Genomic DNA, 16,406 nt, shown 5'->3' on the forward strand with positions numbered 1-16,406 from the left:
GGCCGCTGGCCCCGCTCAGTCTGCTGATGGTCTGGGATACCGGCCACTGGCCCTGTGCCAACCAGGGTCCTGGCCCTGCTCAGTCCACTGCCAGCCTGGGATACCAGCTGCTGGCCCCGCTCAACCCACAGCCAGACTGGGATTCCGGCCACCGGCCCCCTGCCAGCCAGGGTCCTGGCCACCGGCCCCGTTCATCCCACAGCCGGCCTGGGATACCAGCCGCCGGCCCCGCTCACCTCACTGCACTATTATTTACTTTACATACAATAATAGTTTAGTTATATAATATAGACTTATAGAGAGAGACCTTCTAAAAACGTTAAAATGTATTACTGGCACGTGAAACCTTAAATTAGAGTGAATAAATGAAGACTTGGCATCCCACTTCTGAAAGGTTGCTGACCCCTGATCTAGACCATACCAGACAGGTGTTTGACTAACCTGTTCTTAAAAAGCTCCAATAATCGCAATTCCACGACCTCCTTAGGTAATTTGTTCCAGTTCTTAACAACCCTGACAGTTAGGAAGTTCTTCCTAATGTCTGACCTAAATCTCTTGCTGCAATTTAATCTAATGTACCCATCTTTCTGTTGTTGAGAAAGATAGGTTTGGCCTGGCTGTTTAACGTGTTTGAATGTTACAGTGCAACCCAGTTACAGTGCAATAGAATGAAAGTTTTGAATTTTCAGTGCATTTCAATGTGCAAACATTTTACAGTGAATCTTACTATTGAACTTTACTATTTCTATCACAGTTTAATATACTGCCTTGGTACACCATCTTCACTGTATTTGCAAGATGTCAGTTTTGCCCACAATAGGAAATCTTGTTAGCAAGTATACAGCCCACATTGCAGCATCGGTTCTCTATATTTTTTAATGTTGTTGTTGTTAATGTCTTTTTGAGAAAGTATCTTTCCGTGTTTTGGAAAAAGATTCTGCTGCATTAAGCAACATTCTTCAGAAAGTTCCTCTTTTTATAGACAGTGGGCGTTGAGTTGTGATTGCTTCTCTCTTGTTAAAGGGGATGCAAACATCCAGATTTCCAGTATCTCGGAGGAGTTAGCAAAGAAAACTGAAGATGCTGCCCGGCAACAGGAAGAGATCACCCATCTTCTTTCTCAGATAGTTGATCTACAGAAAAAGGCAAAATCTGTAAGCAATAATGTTTGTTACACCCCTCAGGAACTTTTCCTTTCTCTCCCATGTGTGGCAGTCTTGTTTGACTTAAATCTCTTGCATGGTCATTTTTTAATGTAAAAAGCAGACCTGCCTTTAAGATTTTTCTTATAGAAAGATATGGATACCTGATTTACCCATTTTATATTAAATATAATGCATCAAAAACAATGGTTAAATTCATCTTGAGAGGTGATATTCTGACATTGATTTCAGCAGGGTAGGATTTCACCATAGCTGTTTCAGATAGAGGATATCCACTGATTTCCCAGAGCCTAGATGTGAATTTGGGAGGAGAGAAATATTTTAATAGTGGATGCAGTCTCATGACCATTTAGCCAATACAGATACATATATAATATAAATGTCCCGCAAGAAGGAGAGTGGGAGAAATTCACTATTCACATAATTAAGAGCTGTCCTGGAAAAAAACATGTAATCATTGTATTAGTGTGTCTACCACTGTTTGGTGTATTTTAGTGTGCAGTCGAAAATGAAGAACTTGTCCAGCATTTGGGAGCAGCTAAAGATGCCCAGCGTCAGCTCACGGCAGAAGTAAGTATCATGGGTAATACTAGAATGATTTGGTAATAGGACAGCAGCTTTTCACTTCTAAATTACCAGTTTAATCCAACCAAGACTGCTAATGACAAAAAAAAGCTTTTGGCCCCTCATGACTGGTCTATGTGAAATGAGTTCTTGGTCCCAGTCCATTTCTCGATGCAGCAATGTATTCCTCTCAGACAGGTCCCTGTTCCCATAAACATATGTACAAGTGTGTCCGCGAGAGCACACAATTGACATGAAATGGCGATCTTGTTAGCCATCTCGGGAAAACAAGGATTGAAATGGGGTAGGAGGTATAACTAACTTCTGCACCTATTGTGGTTGGCACCTTTAGGTTATGGGGTAGGCCTGTTAGCAGAGTGAGGGACAACCTGGGGAAATTTGCATTTACTGTACTCACAAAGAACAATCCAAAATTGTCGATCAGTTACCTCTCATGGGCACTACATTCACATACAAAAAGTGTGTATATATTAAAAAAAAAAAAAAAAAAAAAAAGCTAAAGGAGACTATTTAAATATTAGATTAACATATAATGTAAGTAGTTATGGAAAACTGTCTTAGAGTGGCCTTGATTTAAGATTGTGTCTAAATACTTTAGAACACTAAAAATCTCATTAAAATGTTCTTTATCTCTTATAGTTTTTGCCATTATAGTTGCTATACTTGTTGCATATGCATTTCATATGCACAAATAATATCTAGTTATTGCAATTTACGTATAAATACAGCATTTGTTCTCTTTTTAAACAGTTTCCCACCCCCAGTAGTTAAAGTAATTGTGGCACTTGCAGGGCAATTGTGCGGCCCACAGTGTGTTGGAATCTTTCTGACTATGCTTGTTACAGTTGCGGGAGCTGGAAGACAAGTATGCAGAGTGCATGGAAATGCTTCATGAGGCGCAGGAGGAGCTGAAGAACCTTCGGAACAAGACGATGCCAAATGCCATATCACGTCGCTACCACTCGCTAGGCCTCTTCCCCATGGTGAGAAGATGTTTAAATGTGCTTGTACAGTGCCAAGCGTAATGGGTTTATGATCAGCGTGAAACCTCAAAGCGCTACTACAATACAAATAATGAAAAAAATACTACATAAAAATTTTCCAGAGCAATTTTGCTCTGCTACACTGGTATGGATCTCTGAAGTAATTCCATTGATGTCAGTGGCACAGATTTACCGAATGACTGCAGTGAAGATGTGTGAAAGTTACACCAGTGTAATTAAGCAGCAGAATCTGGCTCTGTCATTTTCTCCATTTCTCACTGTTTCTCCATTTCCCACTGTCGAGAGAGAGCAATAAAAAACTTCTTGTGACTAGAGCATCTTCGTACGCTCATAGTAGATCCCCAGTGAAGTTTGTAGTTTGCTTTTCTTACATTCCCTTTTTAATATCCATTATGGGCCAATTTAAAACACATTTAAGATCCAGGTCTCCTCAAATACAACTGGTTATTGTACAAATGCAGCTGGTAGCTGCTTGTGAAATGCGTGAGCTAAGAAGGAGTTGTATACTTTGTTAAATTTTTTTTTCAAATGATTAATTGGTCAGGGAAAAGAAAGTCACTTAGGATGTTGAATGTTAAGCATTTAATGGACTTGGGGACTTACTAGCATTTAACTAAGCAATAATAAAAATGTGGTCCATTTCAGGGGATTAGTATCCAGTTGTAAAGACTTGATGGCCCAAAGTGCAGCCCAGAGCTTTTAAACACTGCTGAGACACTAATAACCTTGGAAACACATTGTGCCAAGGTAGTCATTACAATTTTATAAGCAGTACATTAAAAAAAGAAAACCTATGAATATATTCTAGTTTTAGTGTGTGAAAGAAAAAGTGGGGGAAAAACCCACCCACTCTACTATTAAATATCTAATGACTTGTACATGAAGGGAAGCATGATTTTATGCCAGAAATACAGGCCTGGAAGTCAGGAGATGTAGGTTCTGTTATCACCTATACACATACATTTTCTTGGCATCTTTGAGCAAGTCACTTAACCTCCCTGTACCTCCATTTCCTTCTCATCTTCTCTACCTTGCAGTGGTGTTGTGATGCCATTTGCAATAATGTTTGTAAAGCACTCATCCGATGGTAGGCACTATAGAAGTACAAATAGTAATTATTATTTGTTATTACATCGGCCATTCATATTTTTTGCTTAGTCTCCCAACACTGAAATCTGTTTTTAATTTTAGACCTTGATTTCTAGCAAGAAAAGTAGAAATATTACTAAATTGTGGGAATATTAATTTCATGATATGACAAGAGTTTGTTTGTTTTTGGTAGGACTCTTTGGCAGCAGAGATAGAAGGATCAATGCGAAAAGAACTGCAGCTGGATGAACCAGACTCTCCTGACGTAACGTAGGATCAATACAATTGGCTCCTATATTCTGTGTTTAAAAAGAAAAAAAAAAAAGTTGATGCAGTTGATTGTATCCAAAATGTATTACCATTTGATAGAAGAATAATGACCCCAGAGTGAAATGAAGAATCTTTCAAAATCCAGTTCCTAGTAGAACTGCTGTCCACATCACAAAAATTGTCATCGCTGTAGATGCTTGCTTGTTTTTCCAAGAAAAGACAGTAGGCCTGGAAGCTGAGCTGCCCTCTCATCCCAGGGTTGAGGAACATTGACATCGTGGTTTGGGGAAGCTTTCACTGTTGTGGATAAAGGACTCTCATCTTCAATTTTGCTGTCTTACATTTTTCAGTAGTGCTAAACCTATATTTAAAAAAGAGAAATTTAAAAATAAGGCAGTCTTTTAATGAAACATGGAGCCATGAAATCATTTTTTCTCCAGAAAGGATGCAGGCTGAAAGCATGACTTGCCAGTTGTGCCATGCGTTTTGAATGGGTGCATTTAACATGTTTCCTCATTTTCCTGTTTCATTCTAAATGTGAAGTTTACAAGGGTCCTGCACTATAAGAGCCTTTTTAATACAATAGATACAAACATGCCATTTGATAGAACACTTTAGGTGACCTGGCGCATTATAATACAGTTTGGGCTTGCCTGTGTAGACCTGATTTAAATTGTGTTAAAACCACTTCACAGATTTCTACAGATCAGGTTAAAAGGTTGCAACATTCTTTGGTCTCATCTACATAGGCAAGACCAAAGTGTTAAATAACACTGCCACCTGGCACTGTAAAATCTGCTATGTAAATTTGCCCTAAGAGTTCTTGTAAACTTCTCTTTGGTCTTGTGGAAGATGAGAGTAAATAGCTAAATTGGAGGTTTGGAAGGAAATGTTTGGTGTCTTGCCCATAATCATTGGGCACGGGCAGGAGTGGAAACCTATTGCCTGCTTGGTTTTTTTTGTAGGTCCCCCTGAAGGAAGGTATGACCAGATGTGAGCTTTTAATGATATATTTCCCCCTGAAATTATTGCTTTAATTCTCATGTGATGGAAATGTGTATACTGAGACAGGGAGTGAAAGGGATAATCTTGAACTGTTACCCTATTAGACTTGCCTGAGTAATGATTTGGGGTGAGTCACTCGGGCACCTCTCTTCACTAGGGACTAATAGCAGGAATTCCCATCAGTGTGCTGACTGATTGTGCATCTCAAGTGAGAGTCTTCATGTAGACAAGGCCTCAGCACATTCTGGCATTTTTCCCTCCCACATCCATTAAACCTGTTAAGAATGGTAGCAGCAGTGACAATATATTTAGCTAAAATTCCCAACTGTAAACAAGATTTTGGTTTGAGGTGAGGTGAGTGCAGCACTGTTGTTCATTCCAGAGCCTAAATCCATTGTAGACCAAGGTTGGTACCACTTGGCAGAAAAGAAAAGGCCTTGTCAACTGATGTAAATTGTATATAATCTGCACCAAATTTAACCAGCCTACACTTTTATAAATAGGTGAGGTAATTTGACGTAAACTAATGTTAATTAGGAGAACCTGATAGATCTGTATCCTGACTTAGCCTGAGCTCTCCAAAGAAGGGAGAGATGGTGGAAGATGAAGCCCTGATTCAACAGAACACTTAATTTCAAGTACTTTAAGTGCACTTTGAGTCTGAGCCTATAAGCACAAATGAAGCTTGAACAAAATGAAGTCACGTGTTTCTCATACAAACTCCATGGGACCTGATTCTTCCCACACACTGATGTAACTCCATTGAGGCCTGACTTACATTTGTCTGAATGAAAAGAGACTCAAGCTCCATTAGTATAGATGACACCCCCCCCCCCCCCCAAAAAAAATAAGTGCGTAGGTCTTATTTAATGTACTACTTCATCCACAGATTCTTACGGCATGTAATTAATGTTTTGTGCCACCACTACCAATCCCCTCCAGCTATTTGTCAGTGAAATATTATCTGTATTATCCACTCTGTCTTTTTACATTCCCTCTGTTGTATGTTTGCCCTTGTTAATAGTGAACAAAAAAAGGCAAAAAATCCTCTTGGACAACCTCACGCTATTTTAGGGGTACTCACAGTTTTGTGAGATACTTAAGGCATGTTATTGTAGAGCTTCTGCACTAAGGACACAGCTGTTCAATACTCACCAATTGGACAAACAAATATGAATCATAACAAAGAGCTCATGTGAATCTCCTGATTAATTATTATACCTTTGCAATCTAACTGTGGAAAATGGAAGCTTGGGGTGTGGGAAGGGATGAAGGGGGGGCTCCATAAGTGTGTAGTCTGAGTGCTGGTTGAACCATGCGGTGGGGCCTCCTGTGACATGCCACCTGCGGTAGAACAGGTTTATTTTTTTAATCTCTCAAAACTTCCCCCCTTATTTTACTCTTGAATGAAAACAGTTATAAAGTCAGGAGGACTATGGAAAAAGAGAGAGAGAACTTTAAAAGTAAGTCAGAATTGAAGCTTACCAGCCTAGACAGCATCTCTCTCCTGACTTGCTGCATCCTCTTCCTGCATATGAAATAAACTGACTATTTAAAAAAAAGACAAGGTTACAATAGACCAAGACCTAATGTTTCAAAATTGAATTGTACTTCAGAATTTATGAGAGAATGTTACATGGTTTGATTTGAATGTTGTTTTGGCACAAATCATGTTTTGGAAACTTGACTATTGCAAGTATAAGACCCAAAGTATGTTAGGAAAGGTGTCAAGACTGGATGTGTAACTGTGATGTAATTGATCAGTACTGATCCATTCCTGTTTCTCTGATATTCAGTGTTTTAAGGCACAGTTTTTCTTGGTGTTGTGGTTACTGACTGTTCGTGTATTTTATCAGTCACCAGAAGCGGGTCTTTGAGACTGTGAGAAACATAAACCAAGTTGTCAAGCAGAGATCCCTGACTCCATCTCCAATGAATATCCCAGGATCTAACCAGTCTTCTGCAATGAACTCAGTCATTTCTAGCTGTACCAGCACTCCACGTTCCAGTTTCTATGGGGGAGACATCTCCAACAATGTGATAGACAACAAGACCAATAGCATCATTCTAGAAACAGAATCCTCTGACATTGGGTCAGTATTACCTAGCTAGGATGCACTATTGTTTTCTAATATATATGAGGCAGGCAAAGCATTTTAATGGTTATCTCTCTTCCCTTTAAATCATTTGTCACAGTTAACATAATGGCCTACATTTTATAAAGTTACCAGATGGCGTGCATCAATGTTTGAGCACTCAACTTGAGACAGCATGATAAAGGGAGCCTGATTTTCAGTGCAACAGAATGAGGCATCTAAAATGACTAGTCACTTTTGAAAATGCAAGCCAACATTCTTAACAAATGATATTTGACCAGTTTGCATTACCATGTGAGAGGTTTGTTCTACATGCAGTTACAGCTAACTCTCTTGATCCTAAAGAAGGTGAAGGTGACTTATAAAAACTTGTAAGTAAAACTAGTCAGGGCCTTGCTTTTCATTCAATATTTGTTTTTCCCTAGTATGCTTTACAACACAGAGCATACTTTCTAGTAAAATGCTTATTATTAAAACAGTTCACAAAACAAGTGTATGCAGAATTGGAAACCATTTTAAAGACAAGACAAGTGTGTCCTCTCAGACTTCACTGTAAGACTAGCATATTTTGAGATGTGACAAGTGTAAAACTGGTGGTGGTTGAATGCCTGGGAAATAGTAGATGAATTTTAAGCTGTTCTAAGCTTTTTTCTTTCTTTTTTTTCCCTGTTGTGTTTAGAAATGAAGACAAGAATAAGAAGCCTGGAACTCCGGGGACACCTGGTTCTAGTGACTTGGAGACAGCTCTTCGAAGGCTGTCCCTTCGGCGAGAGAATTACCTCTCAGAGCGGAGGTTCTTTGAAGAAGAGCAGGAGAGGAAGTTGCGGGAACTGGCGGAGAAGGGTGAACTCCATAGTGGTTCCATTACACCAACAGAGAGCATCATGTCATTGGGAACTCACTCCAGGTTTTCAGAATTCACTGGATATTCAGGAATGTCCATCAGCAGTCGCTCCTACCTGCCAGAGAAGCTTCAGATTGTGAAGCCCCTTGAAGGTGATAATAAAGGGCCTCGGCCTTTATCTGTTCTTCTTAGTGACTCTCTGTGGTCTCTTATCCATCACCGGAAAGCAGGAAATCTCTGTAATACATACTCTTTTTACTTTAGAGATAGTCATCCTCGTTGTTGGTTTGAACTCTTTTAAAACTAAAATAAATTTCCCCATAAGCCTTAAAAGAAGGTGCATTGCATAAAAACAAATAAACCACACCACACAGAGTATAGTCAAGAACACATAGTTCAAAAATACTTCAGTAGAGCCATCATATAACTGACTGTAATTGAATCCTACTACTAATGTTTCATGCACATCATGTATGCATAGAGTATTGGGGGGTGCAGGGGAGTTGTGAAAGTATCTAAATTTATCAGAGCAAACCTGGGGAGCATCAGACCCAATCCTGAAAACAGGTATGCATGTTAATATTTTTATTCTCACGAGTAGTCCTTTTGGTTTTGATGGAACTACTGACATGAGTAAGTAAGTGTTTGTTTTCAGGATTGAGTCTCAACTTTTTTACCTCTGGACCTGAATTCAAAAACTGTAAAGGCTTTGGTCTCACATGTAAATGACTTGTTAGATCTCAGCCATGCTTCTTGTATTTCTCCCCATCACAAAACAAAGCAAGGTAATTGGTGGTCTGTACTCAGGACTAGAGTATCAGTGCTGTTGCTTTTCAGGGCTTAAAGCACATTTCCATCGATGTGTTGTGTGTGCCTGGCTCTATTGAATGCTTTCAGTTTTCATCAGCTGTTTTGCCATAGTGTGATTTCATGTGTGCAATTATGTAAATCCTGTTAGGAGCCTCCCTTCTGCTTAGTGTTTTTGTTCTTTGTTTTCGTGGTTTTTGTTTTTTACGGAGCTTTACTATTTCATGGAATGGTCCATGCATGTTTTAATTTCACCAGTGAACTTGCAGCATTTCCTTTAAAAATAAAATTAATGAATCTTCAAGCAGCATTTCTCAGAGCATTTCTCATGATTATTTTCAATGGAGATAAAGCTTATTTTTTTCCGGGAAGAAATTGTCATGCTGCACCTACTCAGATGACTCTCTAGCCATAGTACTTAACGTGTCCTCTTTTTATGTGGTATCATTTCTGTTTTCATGATTGTTTTCATGTAGTAACCATTTGAAGTTCTTGTATTGCTTTTAGAAAAGGGATGTTCAAATTTCACTAAACACATATATTGGTTGCTAACATTGTAATGGGTTTCTGTCATCCAGCTATATCCTTGCTTTTTCCTTCAATAAACTCTTTCGGTCTTCATGATCTTTCTATCTGTCTGTCTTTTTAATTTTCTCAGACTTGCTCCATGTTCTTCTTTGTGGGGGAGCATGCTGTGAGGGGAGCAGGGAAGGGGTATTGTTCTTACCAGATCATTGTCTTTCCCTTGAAATTTCTTGATCATTTTCAGCACATTTTTCATAGTCCACTAGTAACGTGCTTATATCTCTGTCCATTTTCTAATTTTAAGGATATACCATCTTTTAAAAAATAAGTGATTGTGATTCCATCTACCATTCAGATCAGATTCTTCTCCTTTACATTTTTTTCTTAAATTTAGAAAAAAAAATTGGATCATTATTGTGGAGCAAATAAGTATTGAATATTTTTTCCCTGACTAACATAAGTGTAATTCACTATATCTTTACCGAATTTTGTTATTCAGTAGTTATTAGTGTTTTTACATCTTAAGGGTATACGTGCCATAGAAATCCAAACAAATTACAGTCAATGCTTTGTTAATCCACTTCAAATTTAGGTGATTTCTATTCCTTTGAAACAGTGTTGTAAATCATAGTAAAAGAAATAGTGGATTACACTTAGTGGTGAAGACATTATTCCCATTCTCCTCTTCCCTTTAATCAGGTATGGTTAAAAAGGGAAAAGTGCCTTTGTTACATGTTTAGACAATAGTGGGACTATCTCTTTGCATTGCATCAGATTGTTCGTTTTTGGTTCATCTTTTTTTTTTTCTTAATCCAGTTTCCTTAGTTTTCTGTATCCATAGCATCTTGCACCATAAGTGCCATGTGTAACTCCACAAATCCACTGAAAGTATGCATTCATGGCTCAGTCATTCATTATCCATCTATCAGTGATGGCACCTTCATGTGCCACCTTCCCTTGGCCCACACAGTACACAGATCAAATTGCTTCTCAGCTTTGATCTTCCACAATAAATTCGTGAACAGTTACGCATGTGAATAAAGCAAATAAAATTTCAGTTCTCCTCAGTGATTCTGCAGTCTAATTGTTCTACTCCATAGTTCCACTTACTCTGATTTTCCTTCTGATAATTTATAATTTACAAGAATTTGGTGTAGCAGACACTTCTTAAAGCAGCACTGCTTTCCACGCTCATTGTTTTTGAATGATGGATGAGTCTTAAAACAATTTTCTGCATTTTTATTGCTTTCCCTATATCTGACTATAAGAGAAAAGCTATGTTGCCTTCTGCATTTGCAATAATTTTTCAGGAAAAAAAAATTAAATCCAGAACATTATTACTTTTCACTTTTTAAAAAACATATAATGAAGGAGATACAACATACCACTGTGTAGCACATCACAATGCAGATGTAGCTGAAACTTCCTCCTATGTGCAGTGAAGTTTACCTGGCTTTGACTTTCATGATTTCTGAAATATGCTGTGATAGTATACATTGCAAATAGAAACACGAGGGTTTGGAATGAAAGTAAAGTTGTCGGGGGTGAATAGATCACCATGGCAAAGATCTCATTTTGCCCACTGACTGCTTTCTTTCTACAAAGTTGCTACAAGATGTGGATTTTGGTGAGGTCTGAAGTGAAAAGGGTATTTCTCTTCAAAAGTTTTAACATAAGGAGTGAATAGGAGTCAAGGAGTCAACTGTATAGAATTGTACAATAGCACATACAGAGAGATTTTGGTTTCTGTCATTTGCTTTCTGAAACATCCTGTAGGGTGTTTGTGGCTTTTAATAAAAGACACGCTAATATTTGAACACCTCTATTATCCATCTCTTGCAAGAGAGTCTGCACAAAGATAAACTTATATGGAACAGCACAGTAATAAATATTGGGCAGAAAACGTTACTTTTCTTTGTCCATAAACTATTTATTTTCAAATGGTCACATTCACCCTAGTGCAGAGGGCCACCCCAAGGCCAGTGTGCAACTTAGTTCCATCAAACGAGAGACTTAGCTAGAGCATAAGCATTTTGCTGGCCCTCTGTACCAGGGTCAGTTTAATCTAACATGCGTATCTTTGTCTGTACAGCAATACACCTCTACCCCGATATAACACTGTCCTCGGGAGCCAAAAAATCTTACTGCGTTCTAGGCGTTATATTGAACTTGCTTTGATCCACCGGAGTGCACAGCCCCGCCTCCCCGGAGCGCTGCTTTACCGCATTCTATCCGAATTCATGTTATATTGGGTCGCGTTATATCGGGGTAGAGGTGTACTTGAATGATTCTATTATTGATTTTTTCTGTGATACAAGCTGAAAATGTTGATTTCAAAACACAGTGGGCTAGATTCATTCCTGGGGCAACTCATTTATTTCAGTAGTGCTAAACCAAGAATAAATATGGCCCATTCTTTTTCAGTCACTGTTCCCAAAAGTCCAGTTACTATCCAAAATATATTTTATGTAGTTTGTTATTATTGATGTAAAGTAATAATTTACTCTGTGGGTATTTTCAGACACATGACATTAATTCATCTAAGACAACCCCTCCACAATATTATGGTCCGTTAGGTTTTTCATGTAGAAGACCAAGTAACTGAAAATTGATAGTCTTAAGTACCACCTTGAAACCAAACACACTATTTATTGCACTGTATCACATTGAATAAACATCATGTTCTGATAAGAAGAATTGAATAATTTTCTTGCTTGTGTGAACTGGAATGTTCTCAAGTATGTCACCAGCATGGGATCTGAAGCAAATTACCTCCATTTTTTTCTATACATTATAAAAGAGTAATTGATGTGGGCTGATCAGAGTACAGTTTGAGTTCTTGGATTTTGTTGTAGGGTTTAATCCTACTCCCAATGAAATCAATGATAAATCTTCCACTGATTTCAGTGGGTGCAGGATCAGGTCCATAACCAGCACTCCTGGACTGATGTGTACACTGATGAATTGCTCTTGCTGGCTCATTGTCTCATGTTTCATTGCTCTCTTTAAAATGTACCTTTTTCACACTCAAAATGTTACTTCCCAAGGATGAAATTGCAGGTATAGTAGAGTATGCTTATGTACTAGTGCATTCCAGTAGTATAGAGGCTCAGATAGAGGCTGTAAAAATACCTAGAACCAATAAACAAATCATTAGTGTTTTCTTCCTTCCTTTAAACTTGAATTGATATAATTTTCTAGCATCCTCTATATAATTGTTCTCCTCCCATTAGTCACCAGTAGTAAATTCTAGTGTGTGTTGATATCACCCTTCTTAGGGCAGAAATCTTTGGTGCCCATTTTTCTGACTTTGCCCATTTTGGTAATTAGTATGCTGTTTAAATGTATATTCTCTTCAATTCTGTATTGTTAGTCCCAGTGTGCATGGTCTGAGAGGAGGATGCCACTACCTACCCTCTTTACAATAAGGAAGATTTGGCCCACTGGCTTTGTCTAGTGTTTATGTCATTGCTTTATTTGGTTGGTTTGGGACAATCTAAAAGCCATAATTCTGTGGTCTTGTACAATCCTCTAAATACAAGATCTAAAGACCAAATCCTGGAAGCATGGAGCTAATGGCAAAGCTTCAGTGGGACGAGGATTGAACCCTAGATGAGTGAAATGAGAATATCCAGATGTTCAGCTGAGAGAAATACTCAGGCTTGCTTGCTGATTTTGTTTTTTTTTCTTCCTCTTAAAGGTTCAGCCACTCTGCATCATTGGCAGCAGCTAGCTCAGCCTCACCTGGGGGGAATCTTAGACCCAAGGCCTGGGGTTGTCACTAAGGGCTTCAGAACTCTGGATCTCGACCTGGATGAAGTGTATTGCCTTAATGATTATGAAGAAGATGAGACAGGTGACATTTCTTACAAGGGCCTAACTACCTCGACGCCAATTCAGCACACAGAGACCTCAGGTGAGAGGTCACAAGCACAAGTGACTGTTTCAGACAGCAAGAATAATCCAAGCCAGTCTCAGGCTTTCACAGAGGAGATGCAGGAGTCCACGTCTGCCGATGATGAGGGGTCTGGTGAGGGAACCTCATTAAGTCCAGTAAAATTGACATCTTTACAGGATATTGATTACTGGGCTGTTCTCACATCTTTCCAGAGCATCATCCATAGTGTCACTTTGTGTGTAGCTTCTGCACATTAGTGCGTGCGGTAATTAAAATATGCCCGGTCTAACATTAGTTCACAGTGTTTCTTTCTTTAACAAATCTTCTAATTTGTTTTACATTTTTTAAGGCACATGGTTAATTTTTCCTTTTTAGTTTGATAAGAGAAGGCTGCTAAAAAGAAGTGGTTCATTCAAATGATTAAAAGAGAGACTGGGATTTGTGATATGTATATGTACACACACACACACACTATATATACACTGCATTCTATCTATGTATATAATATTTTTCTAGACATTCAAAAAGGATAATGCCACATTCCTTTAATTCTTGTTTAGAAAAAGATGGATTCTATAAGGCTAAATGTTGAAAAAAGTGCATCTAAGTTATATTCGTGAAACCAATAGATGTGTCTTCACTTAAAATTAAGCAAAGGAATTCTCCAAATTGAGTGTCCAATTACCTTAAATACACATTTCTTAAAATTTAGCCCATAAAGATTTTTGTCATCCAGTTAAGAATTAAAGGTATTTTGTATGTGGAAGATACAGTAATCACATCTGATTTTCCTTACAAACACCATTTTTTCCCTTCCACTAAACCACTCCCAAATTCTATCCTTACGACTGAAAGCAACACTGAATACGTTAAATGACTCAAAATACTGTTTCATACACTGGACATTGTGAGCCATGTCACAGTTTGTGGCTACACAGAGGTTACAAATTGTCTTGTAATGTAGGTATATTGAAATTTATCTTAAAATAGATTCAAGTTTGGAAGGGAAGAGTAGTTTTGTATCTGACAGTTCACGTGTTTTATGGTTTCATACTAATCATTATTCTTTATCAGTGACAAACCCAGCCAATACTGAGGTTTCCATGAAAACTAATTCATGTATATCTAGTCATTTTTACGAATGGCACTTTTCTTTTGGATGAAATTATACTTTGTGTGTGAAGTCATAGAAAATTAGATAGCTTCTAAGGGCTGGATCTTACAAGGTGCTTTGAACTTGCCAGGAGGTACTAAGCACCTTCACATCACATAAAGGTGAATGGGAATTCAGCACCTCTCAGAATCATGCCCTAACTTAATATAAGATGCAGTTCTCCCTGTAAATTGTAGCAGGAATCTGCTAGGTGCTGAATGCCTTCAAGTCCTATTGCAATTACGAAAATGGACTTTAGTCTTTGAAATCCATTGCCCAGTGACTGGTATTTATTATGAAGAAAATAAGTGTCTGTGGAACTATTATTAGCTGTAATTAAGCTTGATAAGAAAGCAATTTTTTCTTTCTTTGCAAATTTGGTTTAAAGTTGTTAGAACAGGATTCTCCCTTCCGATTCAGGCGACTCTGACCATCTCAAACAGTCTTCCTAAATTGCTGAATATGCCAAAGAAATTGGCAAGTGTCTAATGCTAAATATGTGAGGAGCCCCACTAGTGATCCCACTGACCACAATGTGACTACTCATGTGCTTAAAGTTTAGGTATGTGCCTAAATACCTTGCTGAATTGGGGGCACGCTGCCCAGATGTTTTAGAATGAATGAGAAGAAACAACTTTAATAAGCAGAAGAAGGAAATCTATGGAAAACTTTGAACCGTCTTCCATCTCCGACTCCTCCTCCAAATGGCACAGCTTTCGGTATAGCGTGTTCTGTGCCACTATGGAGGACCTAATGGCATCAGTGGATCACAGCCAGATTTGCAGTCACTATGGGTCTCATTCAAGTGAAGGGGTGAGAGATTGCAGTGTCCCTTTTTTCTGCATTGGAATGATTCAGCACTTTGGAAGCTACCAACTACGTCTTATCCTGTTAGATGACTGAAATGCAGACTTTACATTGCCAACACGTCATTATTGTACTATTTTTATAGAGCCTTATAACCACTCCCATCTCTTAACAAATGTGGATGAAACATGTAGCTGATGTCAGGTGAAGCTTTGGTATGACTCCTCATGCTTCTTAGAGCATATCTGCCTGACCTCAGCAATCATGAGTTACACACCTTCTACCACAGTTTCCTTTTCAAGAAAAAGAAATTGCTGGAGGAAAAGCTCCTGCAACGAGGCAGAAGTAAACCCTGAAAGACTGGATAAACAATGTCTTGTGTAAGCAAGAGGGTTATAACAGGCACTGTGGTTCCTTAATGAAAGGGCCTGATGAACATTCACTTACCTACAGCAATTAAAGAGAGACTCCCATGTGGGGGAACCTCCCAAACAGATCAGTTTACAGTGAAAAGTGCCCTTAAATATTTACTTACAGCTGTGCATATTTTAAATCTAGGGTACACAATCAGTGTTTATCTTTTAGGGACAGTCACTGCAGAAGGATTTATTGGGAGGAATTCATACTATTTTTTCTACTTTGCTGTTCTGTATTTAAATATTGTCAAAACTGCTTTTCTCAACTTATCTTTTCTTCTTTTCTGATCTTGCAATGAAATCGTCAGAGTACAGCGATGTCACAAAAACAAGGCTGATTTCATTACAAGATCAAGCAAGTGGAGAAGGTAGGCTATCAAGGAATAAACTTTTCTCTAAGAACACATGACTGAATTAAAAGCAAAGGGAATATAGAAAGTAATCTGGACGATCAAATTTCATTTTGTGGAAAAACTCAAGTTTTTTCCATTGTGGAAGCCCGACTTTAAGAGATGTTTGAAGCAAGAAAATACCTTCCTTACAATGCGTCTTGGCAGGCCATAAAAATACTACAACTCCTGAAAATAAGCCCTTACAGGATCATATGCAACAGTAGGATCTTCTTAGCCTTTTGGCCAAGTTTCAATTCATCGTACATGTCTACTTCTGAGGATTACATACTGCCCTGCAAGAATGTGATAGGTCTTGTCTACCTCCAAGAACCACATCCTTCCATCAGATGGT

At 38.4% G+C, this 16,406-nt stretch overlaps 1 protein-coding gene across 4 annotated transcripts in view; it reads left to right on the plus strand.

The window, feature by feature from the left end:
- The window catches only part of LOC112119304 (trafficking kinesin-binding protein 1), a 116,591-nt gene that overhangs the window by 86,698 nt on the left and 13,487 nt on the right, over positions 1-16,406 (plus strand). For 2 of the 4 annotated variants that reach the window (XM_024217913.3, XM_024217914.2), the window contains 7 exons: positions 1,024-1,154; positions 1,659-1,733; positions 2,594-2,731; positions 4,035-4,111; positions 6,973-7,209; positions 7,892-8,208; positions 13,089-13,418. In XM_024217913.3, coding sequence (XP_024073681.1) covers positions 1,024-1,154; positions 1,659-1,733; positions 2,594-2,731; positions 4,035-4,111; positions 6,973-7,209; positions 7,892-8,208; positions 13,089-13,418 — 1,305 coding nt within the window. The remainder of the gene's footprint in view (positions 1-1,023; positions 1,155-1,658; positions 1,734-2,593; positions 2,732-4,034; positions 4,112-6,972; positions 7,210-7,891; positions 8,209-13,088; positions 13,419-16,406) is intronic. The other 2 variants (XM_024217915.3, XM_024217916.3) reach the window with 1 other exon arrangement.

Source organism: Terrapene carolina, unplaced genomic scaffold, assembly GCF_002925995.2.
Source record: "Terrapene carolina triunguis isolate 2854851 unplaced genomic scaffold, T_m_triunguis-2.0 Scaffold34029, whole genome shotgun sequence".
Lineage (NCBI taxonomy): Eukaryota > Metazoa > Chordata > Testudines > Emydidae > Terrapene > Terrapene triunguis.